The 20,043-nt window shown below is 27.4% G+C and overlaps 1 protein-coding gene and 1 non-coding gene across 3 annotated transcripts; both read right to left on the reverse strand.

Moving 5' to 3' along the window:
• Nucleotides 1-3,888: 3,888 nt before the first annotated feature.
• Nucleotides 3,889-5,097, reverse strand: LOC126679970 (10 kDa chaperonin, mitochondrial-like). 2 transcript variants are annotated; one of them, XR_007641014.2, is made up of 4 exons: nucleotides 4,880-5,097; nucleotides 4,659-4,798; nucleotides 4,152-4,281; nucleotides 3,889-4,117 (listed from the first exon to the last, which is right to left on the reverse strand). XR_007641014.2 is itself a non-coding variant. In XM_050374996.2 (3 exons), the coding sequence occupies exons 1-3, from the start codon at nucleotides 4,982-4,984 to the stop codon at nucleotides 4,230-4,232; spliced, it is 297 nt and encodes a 98-aa protein (XP_050230953.1). In that variant the 5' UTR covers nucleotides 4,985-5,097; the 3' UTR covers nucleotides 3,889-4,229. The 2 variants fall into 2 exon arrangements, 1 of the variants encoding a protein (XP_050230953.1); XM_050374996.2 differs by having other exon boundaries at nucleotides 3,889-4,281.
• An 859-nt stretch (nucleotides 5,098-5,956) lies between these two features.
• TRNAS-AGA (transfer RNA serine (anticodon AGA)) lies at nucleotides 5,957-6,038 on the reverse strand. Its single transcript has one exon. It is a non-coding gene; the product is annotated as a tRNA-Ser (tRNA).
• Between the last annotated feature and the right edge of the window lie 14,005 nt (nucleotides 6,039-20,043).

Here is a 20,043-nt window from a genome sequence, read left to right on the forward strand (position 1 = left end):
AACCGATGTTGTATAATGTATTTAGACTATATATTTCATAAAATAAAAAGTCAGAATATAGAGTGCCATGTTTTTTTGATTGTGCTTATTTCAAAAAAAAATGCAAAATGTGGAGATATATAGAAATAATAACCCTAATAAGGGTTTAAAATAGTTAATTTTTGTAGTTTTGGGACATGATTCATTGTTTGCTATATTAAATCAAAATAAATAACCTTTTTTGAATAATCAGAAAGAGGGAACGTTTGAAGGAAAATTAAAACACAACCTAACAATTTATAAATAGCTCATTGGTCAAAATAAATAACCTAAAATGCACAATTTAACTATTACGTGATTTTATAAATTAAATTAATTTTTAAAAGATATAAAATAGAAATAAAACTTGCTCAAAAAAGATTTATAATTTTGGTCTTATTTTACAAAAGAAATGAATTGAGGATTTTGATTCTCTTATAACATATTTTTGACAATTTAATACATAAACTTCCATTTTCTTTTTTTTACAATTTAAAACACTGGAAAAAAAATTCGTCAAAAAATGATAATGTGAATCCCAGAATAAACATTGCTTCGATATCCACACCAGAATTTGTTTGGCATAAAATTGTTCGGTATTTTAAATTGCAAAAATTCAAAAGTTTATATTAAAATTACAAAATACGCTAAAATTCATAAGTTTTACAGCAATTAAACATGTAAATAACTGTATTTAGTTTGATTTAATTTTATAATATGTTTTAGTAGAATGCTGTATTTTTAGCTCAAAAGGAACAACATACATTTATGGGACAACCTAAACGAAGGTGATGTGCACATACAGTACTTTAGTACACCCTGCATTCATCATTTGCTCACTAGTTAAAATATACAAAAATATCACCTTCAAAAATCATTGCTGCCTCAATGATTTATGTCTACTATTCACCTTGATGCACATTTGAATCTGCATATGAATAATTACATTATAATAAGCTCTTAAGAATGATTTGTCCATTATATCATCTAGAAAAAAATTGTTTTTTATTTTGAATCGCATCTAGAAAAAAATTGTTGAATTGCATACAAAAAATATATATATTTTAATATAACAATGAAATTCAATTAGCAATGTCCAGTAATAATTTGATTTCGTAGTTATAATCGCTTAAAAATTAAAAGTATTGTTAGATTAGATATCGTTGCTGATAAAACCAATCCTGGTTAATGGTATGCCTCCAACTACAATGAGGAAAGTCATGAATTGGTGCATTAATAACAACTGGAAAATTGTTAGGTTCGAAGGCAATGTCGTTCTAGTATCTTAATCTATAAATTTAACAATCTCCTCTTCACTTTTTAATTAAGGTATCTCTCAAGATATCCGGCAATTCATTAAGTCCTTTAAAAACTACATCTTTTGTCGCATTAACAGACAGGTGAATGTAAGGGCTCAAATCTAGTTTTAAAAGTGTAACCCTGTATCTCTTCTATCGTTTGAAAAAAAAAATATTGAGCAAATATAAATAGTAGGCAAAATGATTTATTATATTTATAAGTTTAGTCATTTTATTAAATACATCTCTAATTAATGATTTGGATAATTTAGTCCGCCAAATCTACGAACTGAAACAAATATATCAATTTTAATTTATACCTATTTTCAAAAGTTATATTTCTAAATTTTTGATTCTATGAATGATATGATTATTATACAATTCTTTAAATTTTAGTTTGAGAAGAGTTATTTAAATTTAAAATGAGAATAAATGCTCGAAAACTAAGGACTGAATATAATTATTTCAATTTGTAAAATTGACTGACCAAAATATTTAAATTATTCATTAGAGATATATTTAATAAAATAGTTATGTTATATAAAAAGAAAAAAAGATTTGCTAAAAAAAGTAATTTTGAGGGGGGATACTATAGGCACTACTTCAAAAAGGACATCTTCAAGTAAATCATGAGAGACTTGATGAAATCTCTATCTCCATCTCTAATAATGAAAATATACTAAAATAAGGAATTTTAAAAGTAAGCCTCAGCCTTTTCTTTTTTTCACAGCCTCAGCCTTATTATTACAGTAACTATGTGTCCTTTTCTAAAAAATGCTGGAGAGGTCCAAACCACAGAGTAACAGTTGGACACCACTACCATAAAAGTATACAATATAATTTTACTTTTTTGATCACACCGTTTATTTTACGACCAACTGGGTAAATTGTGAACATGCTCCCTTCAAATTCAAAATGAACTTAAGGTTTAAAACATTCTTATAATTTTATATAGAAACTCAAATATTAGCATTATACATAACCAAACCATTGCAAGGCTTAAATACCTTTTTATCGCTTTTACGTTTTCAAACAAAAATAAAATTCAGTTATGACAGATAAGGCATCAAAAGTTGCATATTACACACCATTCTTGGGCATAAAGTAAGGGCTTATGTAAAAAGGGACCATCCAATTCCAGTCAAACTGAGGCGTGCTCATAGTTTCAACCTTTTTATACTCTAGAAGAATAAGATTTTAAGTTTGAAAGCTCTACATTTTTTAAAAGACATTGCACCACATCATTCTTCTCAACATTTTTATATACCATCACTTTAAAGCTGGAAATCAGATATAAATTTAAAAGAATAATATAAATGCTACACTTCTTAAATTTGTTGTCATCAAAATATTAAATTTTATGATGCATTAATTTTAAGTATACACAATTATAAAGTACCATAAATAAAACTTAATTTCATATCTAATCTATCAAAAACCAACTACAAAAACTAATTTTGCATAGTCGATCAGTCAACTTCCTAGTAACACTAACAAATTTTATCAAGAAAACAGCTAATCTGAACCCAAAAAAAATCAAGTACTTAATTGACAAATTTAAAAGAGAAACTAGTACTACAATTATTCCTTTTCAAAATGATGATGAAGCAGCTAAATAAAGAAATTTAATTGGTTGTGTGCTTAGGATAATAAATACTAATTGGTCTTTAATTAATGATTTGATCACTAGAAGGGGAAGTGATGAATGTAACTATCAACTTCAATCAAACAATTCAAAACTGCTACTCAAGCATGAAACAGACCTGCCACCTAATTCCAGTCACAGATCATGCAATTTTCCCTCAACAGCACTCTTAGCACATCAACACAATGCAATTTGGCATGAGCTTAATCTCCATGGTTCCCAAATAGTTTAACTTCATCTAGTTTCCCTGCCTACTCACAGTGTGTGCACCTCACACCTAATTATATCTTTCATCCATACCATACATATTTTGGTGGTGAACGGAGCCTCGTTCCGGTGTTTCATTTCTGTTTATCAACTCCTATACCATGTTCTAAATCTTGCCTCCTAATTGTAAATAACTCTATATCATAGAGCAAAGGGCCATCATGGTCCTTGAGTTTATGTATGAATCAATTAACTCATACATACTTGGCCATTCTGATCAATTAAGGACAATACTCTATATTGTTAGGTCAAAATGATTCACTTAAAATTGAGTCAATCTTGTGTTGAACTTGTTCATTTTGTACAATTACATTCTAGACCGAAAAATAGTGAGTATTAATTATTGATTAAGTGACTAGGTGTAAGTTAATTGAACACGACGAACAAGTTTGAAAACTGGAATGACCCTTTGCTCCTATGTTATCTACCTATGTTGCACAAAAACTTCTTTACCTTTTTAATCCTTAATTTCATTTCTGAAAACACTATCAAAAACTCTAATGATAAATTCTTATAAAAATATACTTAATTCCCCCATTTTCTGTTTCGAAGCGTGTCCATTCCTATGCTATATAGTCACCTAACAGAAAAGAAGGCAGTAATTTAATGATCCACCAACATCTAATCTTGAATGCCAACAATAACAATGAAAGACTTCAGTAAAGAAAAGTGTCAAACCATTTACTCAAAGGCCTCATAAGTGATTTCCAGTACAATTCAGCATTACTCTAATGAATCTTCAATAAAAAGAACTTCTACCAGTAATACAACACTAATGAAATTACTAAAATGCATTTTATTTTAAAAATTTCCATAGAAGGCCACATGTGCTTAAAATAAGAGATCCATTTCCCATTCCAAAAGGGTTTTATAGCTCAATTCAATTAAGGTTCTTCAATCTCAACATTTTTTTTTGAGAGGAGGTTCTTCAATCTCAACATCAATAACCCATTTTAAAGCACTAATACAAAAGAGAAGCTATATAGAAGACAACATTACATTCAATTGTCATGCAGAGTCCCCAAAATATCCTCATCCCTATACAAGAAATACCTGCAAACACAAACACAAACAAACCAAAAATCAACAAAAGAAAATTAATTTTCTACAATAGTTTATCGCATAAAAACACACAAAAATTATAGCGCGTTATATAGAGTTGAGATTTTTCGTGTCTTTTTAATTCAAGACATTATGGTCACTTTTAACGTCCGAAATACGAGTGTTTATCCCACACAACGGATGTGCCATGTCATTTGGTTTGTTCACAAATGACGTGGCGAAACCGTTGTGTTGTATAATTATTCCCGAAATACATAAGGTGCTAGCAAGATGCTTACAAGAGTCGCGCGGGCTAAACATTAGGTTCAGTTTTGCACATTTTCCTAACAAATTTAAAACATTTACCAAAAACAAAACAGAGCACATACTCTTTATCATCAAGCTTCACTTGGGTACCGCCATACTCAGGCAGAAGCACGGTATCGCCTTCTTTAACCGAAGTTGGAATAGTTTTCCCTTCGTTAGTTCTCAATCCAGGACCAGCAGAAATAACTTTTCCAGAGTTCAGCTGCTTCAACAGAATCATAATCCATCATTCACCCAACAAAATTCAAACATAAACAATCAAGAAATTCGATATTTTTATTACCTTAGCGGATGATTCCGGGAGGAGAATTCCGGCGGTTGTTTTGGACGGAGGGAGGATTTTTTCGACGAGAATACGATTTAGGGTTGGAATGAAACGTTTCGCCATTGCTGGAAATGGAGGGATTCCGGTGGGGAAGAAGGTGTGAGGTTGGATCTGTATAAAATGGAAGGAGTAAAGTTGGTGTAGATTGGAATGGAAGGTTCTAGGTTTTAGGGTTTTAGTTTAGGGTTAGGGTTTTAGTTGCAGAACTATATGGGCCATATCAAGCGAGTTTTGGGCTAAGAAAGCCTTACCAAGAATTTTTTTTAAGAATTTTGTAACATATAAAAAAAATTAATAGAATTTAATTGTTTCATAAGCTACAAATTGTTATGACACGTAGGTTTTGGAAAATTTGTTATTCTATTATATACTATGTTATTTTTAAGGTTTTAAAATTCCACCACTTTAGTTAAAAGAAAAATTGCTATGTTTATGGATGATAAATTGTTGTAATATTTATTATTTGAAAATTATTTTTATAAACTTTATTGGTTTTTGTATTGAATTTAAATGTTAAATTTTTTGAAAGTTATTGAATTTATATTTTATGAATTTAAAATCTATAAACCCTGAAACTATCATCCCAAATGATGTTCTAATTTTAATTTATGAGAGAGTCTATCACACTTAAGTAGTTATGAGTTTAAATTTGGTTTTAATCCTTATTCTTTAAATGTTTCTCTATAGTTTATTTTATCTATAAATATATTTGTCTTACAATTTATTTATTCCATATATATTTTAATGGATAACTATATATGGTGACGATTAATATTGAATACAATTCATTTAATAGTTTGTAATTTCATTAGTATAATTCATAAACAAAAAAAGCCAGACACCGTAGAATGACTCCACTTAATGATGATAGTGATATGAGCTAACAGGAAAAATGCAGTGCTGATGAAAATGTGTATTTCAGTATTTGTTATTATTGAAATAAGCATGGTTTCATTGGTTTGGACTATTAAGCAAATAATTAAAATGAGATGCCCAACAAGTGAACATCATTGTTAAAAGAATAAACAAAACGAACGTGAACGGCAGGATTCGAACCTGCGCGGGCAGAGCCCACATGATTTCTAGTCATGCCCGATAACCACTCCGGCACGTCCACTTGATGAGAAACAATGAAAATTATATCTCAATTAATTGCAGTCTCTTTTAATTGTTTTCAATGTTTTTTTTTTATGATTTTAAGAATTAGAATTTTAGTATCAACTAAAAAAAAAGCAACTTGCCATATTATTGTAATTTTTATTCATTTTTATCATGTGACTGCAGTTTTACTTTATTTAAATGAACATTACATATTGAACATAATTAATAAAAAAGTAACACTAATTATAGTTTTATTTTTATTCTAAATTTGAACTAATTTTATAAATTATTACATAAAAGTAAAGATGTTATTAAAATATTAAGTAATTGATTTTGAGAACACTAAATATTTAAATTGTTTTATTTTAATTACTCAGTTTTAATTTATTTTAATAATAATTTTATTTTTATTGCAACGGAAAAAATTAATCATTAAAATTATATAAAATTAAGTTGAGTGATATTTTTTCTATTAAACGACAAAATTAATATTTAGTCTTTAAGGTGTAAAGACGACCATCGAAACAAGTTCATGTACACTTTGTTCTTGTAGCTAAATGCATATATATGGATGAAAAATACTTACACGAACCTACTTCGTCACGTAGTATTACGGAACATTCATTTATCGTATGACACGTGATAGTAATAAATATATTAATTAATAAATATAGACATGATACGTGGACTATGTAAATAGCAAATGTGATCAATTGATCATTCCACTTTACATTAACTTTATTTTTATTTTTATTTTAAAACGTGTGAATTAATTAATAAGCTTAACAAACTATTTATATTTTAGCGTAATCAAAAGATATCGTTGCATATGAAAAGATATGTTTGAAAACTCTATAGACATTGAACATGTTTGGACCAAATAATACATAGTTTGATTAATATTCTTTTAAATTATTGGAGACATGATATTTATTTACATTTTTAATACTTTTTTAAGTGTGACTAATATTGAATTGATTATTACTTAACATGAATAATTTTTGTCATCCTTGATTTTTTAAGTTCAAAATTATTAATTGGTCCAATATCTTTTACTAGTCTAATTTAAGATTTTCATGAAATTGCTTTTAACGGCGAAACCTATAACGACCGACAACTTTTTCACATTCCAAATTACTTTTCATGGGGGAGCCTATAATAATCACATCCGACAATATTTTTACCATCGCTATTAACTTAATATGACTTAATTAAGCCTTTTTTAGCAACTGTTTTTAAATTTGTCAAAAAGACAAGTTGCCGCTTCAAATTTAGATTTTGAAATAATAGGTAATAAGTTCGAAATTCATCTTACATTGACTAAATTGACTTGAACTAAAAATAAATGATAAAAAACGAAGGACAATACGAATTTATAAATTAACGATTCTAATAAAATTGACAAATAAATATTGCATTAAATTGCTTCTTTTGGTGATTGACAAAAAATATCTAATTAATAAAAATAAAATACAATTTAAACTTTTTAAATTATTTTTATGATAAATTGGTCCATGTTTAGAGAAATGTTTTGAAAACCGAACTGGTGGCTGAACCGGTGAGGCCACCGGTTTCCAGTTCAACCGGTTTGATAAATTTAAAAAATTATAATTCACCGGGTTTTCTACCGGTTCGATGCAGTCCAACCCGGTTCAACCAAAAGATCTGGTTTTTGGCGGTTCTAGACCAAATCATTGGCCAGTTTCTGATTTAACCGGTTCGATCGGCCGATCCGATCCGGTTTTTAAAGCACTGGTTTAGAGTAAAAAACAGTTTTTAATAATAACATTAGATAGATTATTTTAATTATGGACTAATTTATCATAAAAATAAGTTGAATGATTAAAATTTATATTATTTATTAATTAGATTAATTATTTTTTATATTTGCTGTTTGGATATAATTAATTTAAATTATTGAATTGGCATTTATCTATTGACAAATTCACTATAATTTTAATTTGAGTTAATGTCATAAAAATTTACCAATTTTACACGTTTTCTCATTTTAATTGCGCCATTTAAAAATTGTCATTTTTATATACGAACTACTAATTTTTCTCAAATTCATACACCGTTTAAAAATCTGGTGAAAATTGCTGAGTTGTCAGCCAGATAGTGACATATCATAACGAATTAGATAGTGAGACGTCATCAACTTTTGCCGAATTTTTGAACCGTATATGGATTTCAGAGAAATTGATAGTTGGTGTATGAAAATGACAATTTTTAAACGGCGTGATTAAAATGAGAAAACGTGTAAAGTTAGTGAATTATTTTGACATTAGCCCTTTTAATTTTCATAATTAATTTCTCCACAAGGAAACAATCAACTTTATGCCAAAGAATTTATATAGAGAGCTTTTAAGAAGAATAATCCCTCTAGCAGAAATTAGGATGGTCCTATACACTTGGCAGGCAAAGCGAAATGATATTTAGTTGTCTTTATGCATTGGAAACTTTGTGAAACAACAAAGAGAGGCAGACCATATGCAGGCAGATGCTACGGGACTTCTATAACCAAATTCTGGAATCTTAAAAAGAAAAAGAAAAAGTATGGTCCTTAATTTGTCAACCATATTTCAAAAAGTTAGCACAAAAAGAAGAATATAAGATCTTTTTGCCTTAATCACTAGAAAAAAAAATCAACATTTTCATTTTTTTTGTATTTATAGCCTACATTTTTTAAAGTATTAATTCTAATCCAATTTTGATAAATACATTTTTCAATTGTAAACGCATATTTATTCATTAGAAAAAATAACTTTTAAAAATTATTTTTGGTCAAACCTTGCATTTTTTATATTGAAAAATATTTTTTCAAATTATGCTATAATTGACGAAATTAAAAAATTTGGTCATAAATGAAAAAAATAAAAATATTTGAAATCTTTCTCGAAAAATAAAATATTAACTACAATTAAAATATTATTATCAAAATTAAACTAAAATAGACTTTTTTAAAAAGAAAAATGCTATACCACACGAAGTGGTTAGCACACGAAAGACACTAATTTTCTTTTTAGCAAAATTTAAATTTTATTGATTAAAAAATGATATATACAAATGGAAAATAACGTCTACTACACTAATTTATTAAAACTTGTGTTAATTAATACTAATGGGTTAAATCTCTATTATCTATGTTTAGACATATGTGTCAGCACATGAAATGCATTCCACCTCTCTTTATCCTTTTAATTACTTGTTAAAATAATTTTTTTATCTCAATTTTTCTATTTGTTTAATGTTTATTTTTTTAATTTATTGCATACATCTTTTAAAAATTAATGTCAAGAGAGCTTTGTAAAATATACTATCTCTAAATAAACCTGATTGTGATGTTATTTTTTCTTTTAAAAAGTAATAAATTTTTAAAAATAATTCTTAAAATCAAATGATGATATAACTGATTGAAATATTTTTTTAACAAAATCTCAACATTTCTTTAATATCAGTAATTCTAATAACCAAAAAATTAAACTATAATAAATCAAATAAATTTTTGTTTGAAATATTTCTATAATTTAAGTAATTTATTTTTGAAATATTAATTATTATTTAAAAAAATTATTTCAATGAGCAAAATTTATTTCAAGTAATTTATTTTTAAAATATTAATTACTTTTGAAAAGAAAAAAATATTAGTTAGAGATGATATATTTTATAAAGCTCTCTTAATACTAATTTTAAAAAAAACTTGTAGTAAACTAAAAAATAAACATTGAACAAATAAACAAAATTGCAATAAAGAATTTATTTTAACAAGTGCTAATTAAATTTAAAAGGATAAAAAGAAGTGAAATGTAATTTTGTGTGCTCACATACACATCTAAACATAGAATATAGGAATTTTTAGTCCATTAGCATTAATTAATAGTATTTCTCAATAAATTGGTGCCTTTCGTGTTCTAACCATTCGTGTAGTATGGCATTTCTCTTTTTTAAGATAGAATCATAAAATAAATTAAAATATTCAATATTTTTGGGCAATTAGATCATCTTTTTGTAACTAAGATGTGGTGGAAGAAAAAAGATATAGATGGCTTTCCTACATTATGTGAACTTCAACAAACTTTATAGCAATGATTTCATGATCTTTAAATGATTCTCTAGTGATAATGCTCATCTACTTACTCCATGATTTACTCTTTAAAGTGGCTGTCCATTTTCAATCTCTTCTTCTTATTCACTGAATATTCAAAGTGTATGCAACTTGCCCACCCTCCCTCTCACTTTTATACACATTTTTCTTGTTTGTTACAATAAGGAGAAGGAAAAAATGATTCAACCTATGACCTTGAGATACAATTATAATTTATATTTATATATATATAGCGGTTAAATTAAAACAAATTACATTCTCTTATGTTATATCTAAAAACAAATTGCACTTATAATCAAAAACTCAATTCATCCGAAAGTTTAAATTTGAATTTTTGAGTGAATTGATTATTTAATGTAGTATTAGAACCTTTAAAATTGAAAAGTCTAGAGTTCGATCCTTGACAAATTTTATTTACTTATTAAAATATTTGGATATAAAGTGAAGTGAGTTTACGTATCTATTTCTTCACGCTTCAAACTCAATTGACATTTATAAGAAGGTGTGTAAATATATAATATAATTATCTCTATCATAAAGTACCTATTCAAGTTCATATTTCATTTCTCAATCTCGATATGAATTTAGAACAAAAATTAATTGATGATAAGACAACGTATTCACAATAATATTATAAAAAGAAAATTAAAATAGAAAATTACTAATCTCACAATAATTTAATTTAATTCATTTGTTTTATATCAAATTTTTGAAAATTAAACTACGTCCCTGACTCTAATTTAGACTAACTTGTCTATGTTAATAAATCATCTAACTATTTGTTTTATTCAAATCTTTATCCTTTTATCAATTACAACTTCTAATTATTACAGTTTTGTCTAATCTGAAAGTTCTTTTTTGAAATTATTACCAAAATTTTAAATTTGATTTTTTAAAATTTAAACCTTTACGTCTTTTATCAATTGCGACCAAACGTTCATATTAACTCATTTTAAAAATTAGACAATTTTTTTAAATTTGTTCTAAAGAGTTTGGATTAAAAAATCAAAATCAAAATTTTGATCACAATTGAAAAAAAAAAACTTACAAATTGGATATTATATGAATCTAAAAGTTTTGCCGTAATTAATAAAGAATAAAAAAATTGAATTTAAAAATAATTTGACATAATAAAAACGGCTTTCCATAATTTCATAATAGATAAATGAAGATCTTTTTTCTCGACTGATCGTGATTGATAAATCACTGCTAAGGGCCGATCTATAAGCTTTGGGATGTAACATGAAAGAGATAAGAGAAATAGAGGTTAGGTGGAATACACGTGGGGGACACCGGCAATTCGCTCTGACGCTCAAGTCAGTTTCAGTGAAAAAAAAAGAAGAGAAAGAGAAGAATATTGGTGAAAAATAATTGCCTCTAGGGTTTGCATGTAAGGTACCTTTCATGGGTTTCCGTGCAAACATGATGTAGCAGATTCCTTCTCTTCTTCGGTCCCCACTTTTCAGTTAGCTGATGTGACAGTTTTCTGTTGCTTCTCGAGTGTAGTGCCAGATACACAATCGCAATATGCAAGGAACATTCTTCGTGTGCCAGATACTGTATGTGGTCCCTAAAAGTTCATTAGGATTCGATTGTTATCTCGGTACATAGTTTGTCCGAGTCTTCAGTTTATAATGTGTTCCGGCCTTCATCTGTTCTTCAGTATGCGGAGATACCCTGATGGATTCAAGTTGTCTCTATGTTCTTTTCAACGTCATTACCGCATTACTATGGTATCTCGGCCTGGGTCCCCCTAATTGCTTGACTTAGCTATATCTCGCCTAAGTAAGTTTAGCATTGATGAATCTTGATTATTTTCTTTAATTTTGGAGTGGTTGCTATTAATCCTTTACTCTTTTTATCAGAAAGTTGTGAAAATAAAAGTTAAAGCTCTTCTTTTTTATGTGTTCTCTTTATTCACTTCTACTTCAATTAACAAGACTTCTAATGTATCTAGAAAAATCTAAAATACCTCTTTCTTTTTATTTCAATTGCTCAAAAATCACAATTTCATGTGTCTTGGCCGGTTAGCCCATCTTAGGCCAACTATAAAATCGATTTAAAGTAGAATTTGAAGCGATTTGAAAAATATTTTACTTATTTTTTTCAATTATTCTTACAAGTTAGATGGAAAATAATAATAATCAAACCATTGTTAAATAAAGTTATAATTAAACATTAACTTTAGATAAAGTAGAGATTTAATATCAATTAGTTTAATATGTGTCCATGCTAACTGATAAATTACCAAGGCTCTAGAATACGTATGTGGTTGGACATAAACCTAAAAATCAAGAAGAAAGAAATCAGAAACAAAGTTAGAATAAGATTCTGGCTATTTACTTCGATGCTGAAGTTAGTTTAGTAGAGAAAAAAAATTGAAGATAAAAGAATGAAATGAGTGAATAATGTAAAAAAGAGAAGCACACTAAAATTTGCCATAAAGCGTATAAGGTCTATAGAGCATTGGATGTTTCTTCTGTGATTCCATACTAATTTCAATTTGATGAGATGTTCATTATGGTAATCCATAGGTGATGTGTGTTAGTCGCGGATGGCGCGAGAGAACACTTTATGCATGTCAAAGAATTTTCAGACGCTCTCGTATTGCCTTGTTAGATAAATAATATATGGTTTTTGTATCCCAGTTATATGTTGGCAAATAATCGCAAGTGTAAACGATATCGTGCAAGTAATATAATTTGGAAGACCAAGTATCGATCCCACAGAAGCAATAGATTAAACAACTAATTTCGATTACTCTTTAATTGGTTAGCTAGAAAATTTAATTGGATTTTGAAACTTAAATTGAAATCTAAAGAAAATTAAATCAATTATGTAAACTAGTATAAACTAAAACAAATAAATAAATTTAAGGTTTAAACAATATGGATAATAAGCTCAATGATTGATAATTCCAAATAAACTAGTAAAAGAATGGATTAAAACTTATTAAGTGATTTTATTGTGAATCGAGCTATTCTAATGCACCGAATCCCGCTCTCTAAAGCCTTAAAGATTCAAATAAAATCACAACCTAATTAACTAATCAATTATTAACTTGCTCTCATAATATTAAAACTGAATTAAATAATCAAATTATAATTATGAAGCAAACTCAACGACTATCTAAATTCCAACCCGCTCTCACGGTGTTTCCCTCTAAGTTTTTAATTACTTATGTCTATTTAATTAACAATCTCTCAATTAGTTAATTAAACACAAAATCGTGAACTAAGTGATCAAATTAATTCAAGCATTAAACGTAGTAATTAAAACACAATTTATTCACTTAATAGATCCTAATCCGATTCGAAAACTAATCTAAGTGTTCATATCAATCCCCGAACAAAAGATTTAGTTACTCATGATTAAGCTTAAATTAAACAAACAAGAAGATGAAGAATTAAACATAATGAGAACAATAAATACCGGAGTTGTCAATTTCGAAAGAATCGTCTTGATTAAACTTGAAATCTTCACAATCGTTCTTTGCAGAAACTAATTATAAACTACTTATAAACTGCTGGAAAACAGAAGCTAGAACGCTATTTTAAGAGAACGAAAATATAACTAATGTATTCTAATATCTAAAACTAGTCTATTACAAGGTCTTTATATAGTGGAGGAAGCTCTGGAATCTTCTAAGTCGATTTACGAATCGAATTTGTAATAGGAGTCGCGTTTAAAGTCGGAAAAGGAGATTAAGTCCAAGTCCAATTCTGATTAGGCAAATTTCACCTCTTTCTCGTTCGAGACTTTTGATTCCCGTTCGAGACTTAAGCCAAATTCCCATGGTTCGAACGAAACCTTCATATTTCCTCTTGAGTCTCGTTCGAGAATGCCTTCCAGCTGTCCGAGACTTGGCCTTTTTCTTCATGGTTCCCGTTCGGGAATTGTGTTTTTCGAACGGGAACAAAGCTTTACTGCATAAGGTTCGTTCGAAAATAGGAATGTCCCGTTTGAACCTTTTTTTACGATGTTAATTCCTTCGTCTGCAAGCTATGCTTTTACTCCAACGCTTAATCCATCATTAATTAGCTCCAAATACTCGATAATCACCTAATTTCCACTGAAACACTAACAAACACTATCAAACATAAAAATGCCAAATAATGTATGAAATTAATACTAAATGTGATAAACACTGAATATAATCGACCATAATTATAGGAGTAAAATACTCCTATCATTATACTGAGAGGAACATCTGATTATACCTTACTTGTTGGATGGAGGCATGGGTGGAACCATGGGAGGGTCAAGAGGGTCGGCTTACCCAATTTAACAGAAAAAATAAAAATAAAAATATAAAGGTGTTTTTTTACTTAACCGCCCCTACAAGCCGCCCTACAGGTGTTAGGGGCGTTTGTTTTCTTTCAGGGACGGTTCTACAAGTGAAAATTACTACTTTTCACAATGTTTATTGTCGTTTGATTTTTCTAAGCAGTCGAAAGCGAAAATTCGACCCTCCTAATTGAACTCCTGCTTCCGCCCCTGAGTGGAGGTATGTTAGAATCTATCTCAATTACTATGGAATAGTTTATCCCATACATTGATTATTTCATGTCATATTTACAACAAGCCAATTAGCATTTTACGATAGGAAATGTTTTAATAATTACTTATTTTTAATTATTAATTTTTTCACATGGCCAACGTATCATTGATTTGTTGCACGAATGACATGGCACAACGTGCAATAATTTTTTTTATTTTGGTCATTGCTTGTTATTATTATTGAGCTTAAGGGCTCGTGTGTCGGACTTGATTTTTTTCGGACTTGGTAACAATTAAACTTATTGAAATTGTTTGGAAAAATTAGGAAAATACCTAAATAGAAAAAATATTTGCAAAAATTAACTCCAAAACCAAAACTTGAAAGTCATACTCCAACGTGTCAAGACTTTATATTTTTACTTGGTGCTTTGTATTTTTACTTCAGAGGGTTTCAAACGGTTGAAAACGGTTTTTAAGACATATTTTGACAACCGTTTTTAAAAAACAGTTTATACAATGGTTTCAAACAATGTATAAATATTTTAAATAGTTTCAAACAGTTTACAAAGAATTCAAACAGTTTAAAAAACAAACAGTTTCAAACATTTTACAATAGTTTCGGCAGTTTACAAAGATTTCTAACAATTTTAAGAAACAATTTTAAACGGTTTCAAACAAGTTCAAAAAAAAATTGAAACACAATTTTATAACCTTTTTATAGTTAAATTTGTATAAAGGTTTCAAACAGTTTATAAAAGTTTCAAACAATTTAAAATGGTTTCAAAAACAATTTTAAACAGTCTTTAAAAAACAATTTCAAATAGTTTATAAAGTTTTTAAATAGTTTCAAACATATCTCAAAATTACAATTTAAAATAGTTTTAAACAGTTCCAAAAAACGGTTCCAAACAGTTTCAAACGGTTTACAATATTTTCAAACGTATGAATAAAATCATCAATAAAAATTGACAATTAATACACACAAAGATAGAAAGAGAAAAAAGAAAATCCAGAATAAGAAGATATGATGGTGGCAATGGCGGAATATTCCGCTGCTTCACATTCTTTGAGACAAATTTAATTTTTCATCGTTGATTTTTTATTTGTTTCAATTTTTTAATTATTTTTGTATAGATCGAATATATTAGATAAATAATAGAAGATTTAGATATAATTTGTCAAGAAATTTCATTGAAATAGAAAAAATATAAAAAAATTACAGAGAAAAGAAGAGAAAAGAAAAAAAAAGAGAAAAAAAAAGTACATGTGTTTCATATGAGGGGAATAAAATGCTAATAAGTCAAATTTAGTTGAGAGTACAATTAAAAATAATAAAAAAATAAATTTTTAAAAGTGAAATATTAAGTGCAAATAAATTTAAAAAGAAAGTATTTTGTGTAAATTCCTCAAATAGTGTTGCCACTATAACACGTTTATGATTCTTGGTCCAAGTCAAACAGTAAAATAATAATAATTAAACCATTGTTAAATAATAATTTTTGTGCTATTATATAATTAAACATTAAAACTTAGGTAAAACTAGAGATTTATTAATAATTATTGGGCTTTTTATACAAAATACTGTTTTTTCTACAACATTTACTTTTATACCATCCTCTCTAAATCCTTACTTTTCATACCAACTTTCTTTTCTTTTATACTATCTTTTTAAAAAAACTTACTTTATATACTAATTTTTATTTTCCATCATTTTCTTTTATTATTTTTAATTATTTTTTTCACCATTATATTTCTGCACTTAATATTTACTATAAATTCAATTTTTAGAATTTTTTTATTTTTTTTTATTTTTTTGACTTTTTTTACTGTTGACATTTTTCGTCAATTTTTATCAACATAATATCAACATAATATCAACACAATATCAACAACATTTAATAAACTGACTAATATATATATTAATTTTTAAATCTTCTTTATATTGATTTTTACATTTAAATATTTTTTAATATTTTTGCTCATTTTAACCAGACTTTGTTATTTACGATATATTTTTTTTTTCATATATCAACATGAAATCAACACAAAATCAACCAAAAATCAATATGTAGTAAACTGACTAATCTAAATTTTTAAATCTATTTTAAATTAATTTTTATTTTTCAACGTTATTTCGATGTAATTTTAATTTATTTTATTTTATTCCACGTATAATGTGGTCTTTTTCGTTAATACTAAAATCAACCAAATATCAACATAAAATTAACACAATGTCAACATAAAATCAACACTATAAGATTACAATAATTCAATATTATTATTGCTTTTTTCACCAATACTAATATCAACAAAATAACAATTGAAAATCAACACAATATCAACATAATATCAACATTGTAACATTCCTTATCATTATTATTTATTCACGAATGCTAAAATCACCAAAATAAAAAAGCAAACAATCATTGGGATAAACCTAGCAAAAGCATCAAAATATGCATAGCATCTCATTCATAATTTCTTAAAGTCGACACTAAAAGTATACATCAATAGCAAACATAAACAAATTAAATGGCCAATTTTCAATTTTAGTCTTCTCTATGCTTTTGTACTTTCAGACCACATGCAGCATAATAAATGAAGCTCTTTAAATTCCATGAGATAAAGTCATCGATTAAAAAATTGAACCATGAGTTGTTCAACAAAATTATAAACACAACAAATTAACTCAGGATCCAACCAGAGACACAAAACTGAATCCTTAATTGTTTTGATGATAAAAGAAAATAAACTTAATTTTTTTTCTATTTTCCTACCAACTAAACAGAGATGGATCTGCAACACAATTGAAGATTATCCACAAGGTAAAAAAAGATGGATTTGCAACACAATTTTTTGCAAACTGAAGAGAAATAACTTGCAATATAATTTCGAGACCAAAAATTTAGCAGAAATCCTAAGTATTTTGGGTTCATTCCGTTTGAGTGGTATGAACTGGATTACATCAGATCTGAAAAAAGCACGGTGGCAAAAAAAGGGCAGCAGCAGCGATGAAACGGCGGTGAAGGGGGACGGCCGTGGCAGTGAAAGCGGTGAAGGGAAACGGCCGTAGCAGTGGAAAGGCGGTGAAGGGGAATGACCGCAACGCCACCAGTCGGAATTTCGTCGCACCGCCGCCAGCCCAAACGCCACCATAGCTCGATGCCGCCATTTCAGAGAATGAATGGCTTGTATTGTTTCGATGATAATTATTTTGACCTTAGAACGATGGACACAGAGTATAGGAGGAAGAAGAGATGCGAAGAGAGAAATTGTTTTGAAGGCACGTATAAAAGAAAAAAATGGCTCCGTGTACGGTAGTTTAGAGATAGAAAAGTAATAGCCGTATAAAAGTTAAAAAATTGGAAAAGTTGGTTGTTTCCGAAAATTACCCATAATTATTTTAACATATGTCCATGCTAACCAATTTTAAATGGATTAGGCTTAAATGAACAAAAACTCATCAACTTTTGCGTGTTTTTAGTATTTGACACGAATTTTTAATTTTTGTTATGAACCTTCAATTTTTTGCATATATGATCAAATTTTCGTTTTAGGTGAAAAATTGTGATGTTTTAGGTATAAAACGTTGCCGTTTCAGATCAAAAGCGGTGTTGTTTTATGTTAAAAATAGTGCTCATGTTATATATGAAAAAAATTGATGGTTTGTGTATTTATATGCCAAAATTAAAAGTATGTTAAATACCAAAAACCGCGAAAGTTTGTGATTTTTGAAACAATTAAGCTAATGGATTAACCAATTCATGATATATTGATACACGCCTAGCAATGCAATCATATTAACGGTTTAATTACAGAACTAAGCCTTTTTTGGGCCCAAATAACATGGCTACCTTTTTTCTTCAAAATTTTACACGCGTACCAGAAAATATCAATTTATTACACTGAATACCTTTTTTTGCTGATGTCAGCGCGTGTCCCTATCCGCGCTGACATCATCGCGCGTCAGCAGGCCTGACGCACGTCAGGCCTGCTGTCTTATCTTGTCTAGTGCACCAGCTGGTGCACTAGAAACTGACCCGCAGTGGGTCAGTTAATTTGATGTGTTCACTGAATGAACACATCAAAAAGAATTCCTTTTTTTAATAAATTATAATAAAAATTATTTACATATATATTTTTAAAAAATATATTTATTAATTTAAATTATGCCAAAAATAATCTAATCTATATAAATTTATGAAAAAAATATTAATATTAATTTTAAAAAAATGAGAAATTGAATTAATTAAAAAATTCTAATATTAATTTTAATTTTAAAAATATAGATATAAAGAATTAAATCAACTAAAATATACTAATAATAATTTTTTTAATTTTAAAATCAAAAAATAAATTAGATATAGTAGATTGGAGTTTAATCAAATAAGTTAATTAAATTTTTAAATTATTATTTTCTATTTTTATTGATTTAGTTGAATCAATTTGATACATACAAAAGACATTTAAAATATTTCCAATACATATTTGATACATAATCGTTTTTCGAAACTTTTTTCTAATTTTTTTTTTGTCTTTTTTTAAGTTCTATTACTAATGTTTTTATACATATCAGAAACTTGTCGAAAATTTAATTGAATCAACTGATGCATATTTGATACATACAAATGGTATTTGAAAAATATTTGATGAATATCCGATACATATTTGATACATCTTCAATAAATATCAAATACATATCTGATACATATTTAATACATATCTGATACATATTTAATACATATTCCTTATATATTTTAATACATGTATTACATATATATTTTGTATACATATTTGGTACACATTTCATACATATTTAATACATTTCTAATACATATTTAATACATATTCGTTGTCCGAAACCTTTTTCTCTATATTTTGTATACATATTTGATACACCTCCAATACATATTTAATATATTTCAAACACATATTCGTTGTTCGTAACCTTTTTCTTATTTTTAAAGTTCTATTACTAATATTTTTATACATTTCAGAGATTATCGCAAAATTTTAGTACATGTATTACATATATATTCTGTATGCATATTTTATATACATATGATATATAATTTATATATCATAGGTATATTTTTAAAATGTGTTAAAGAGATAAATCGTTGATACATAATTTATACATGATATATATATTTTTTTAAATATACTTAATAGATACATAATTTATACATAATAAATATATTTTATGCATCAAACCCGTGTTTTGGTGTGTAAAAATAATGTATTCGATAAGTAATTTATAAAATTATATTTTTTTGAATGTTCTAAGAATAGAATCATGAGGGTATTTTGATAATATAATCTTAAATTAAAAATAAAAGTGGCTATTTTTTTATTTCTATAGATTAAAAAAATTAGTTTTATGAGACGAGGGAAATATTATTTGTGTATTTTATAT

The sequence above is a fragment of the Mercurialis annua genome, linkage group LG5, assembly GCF_937616625.2.
Source record: "Mercurialis annua linkage group LG5, ddMerAnnu1.2, whole genome shotgun sequence".
In the NCBI taxonomy this organism is placed as follows: domain Eukaryota; kingdom Viridiplantae; phylum Streptophyta; class Magnoliopsida; order Malpighiales; family Euphorbiaceae; genus Mercurialis; species Mercurialis annua.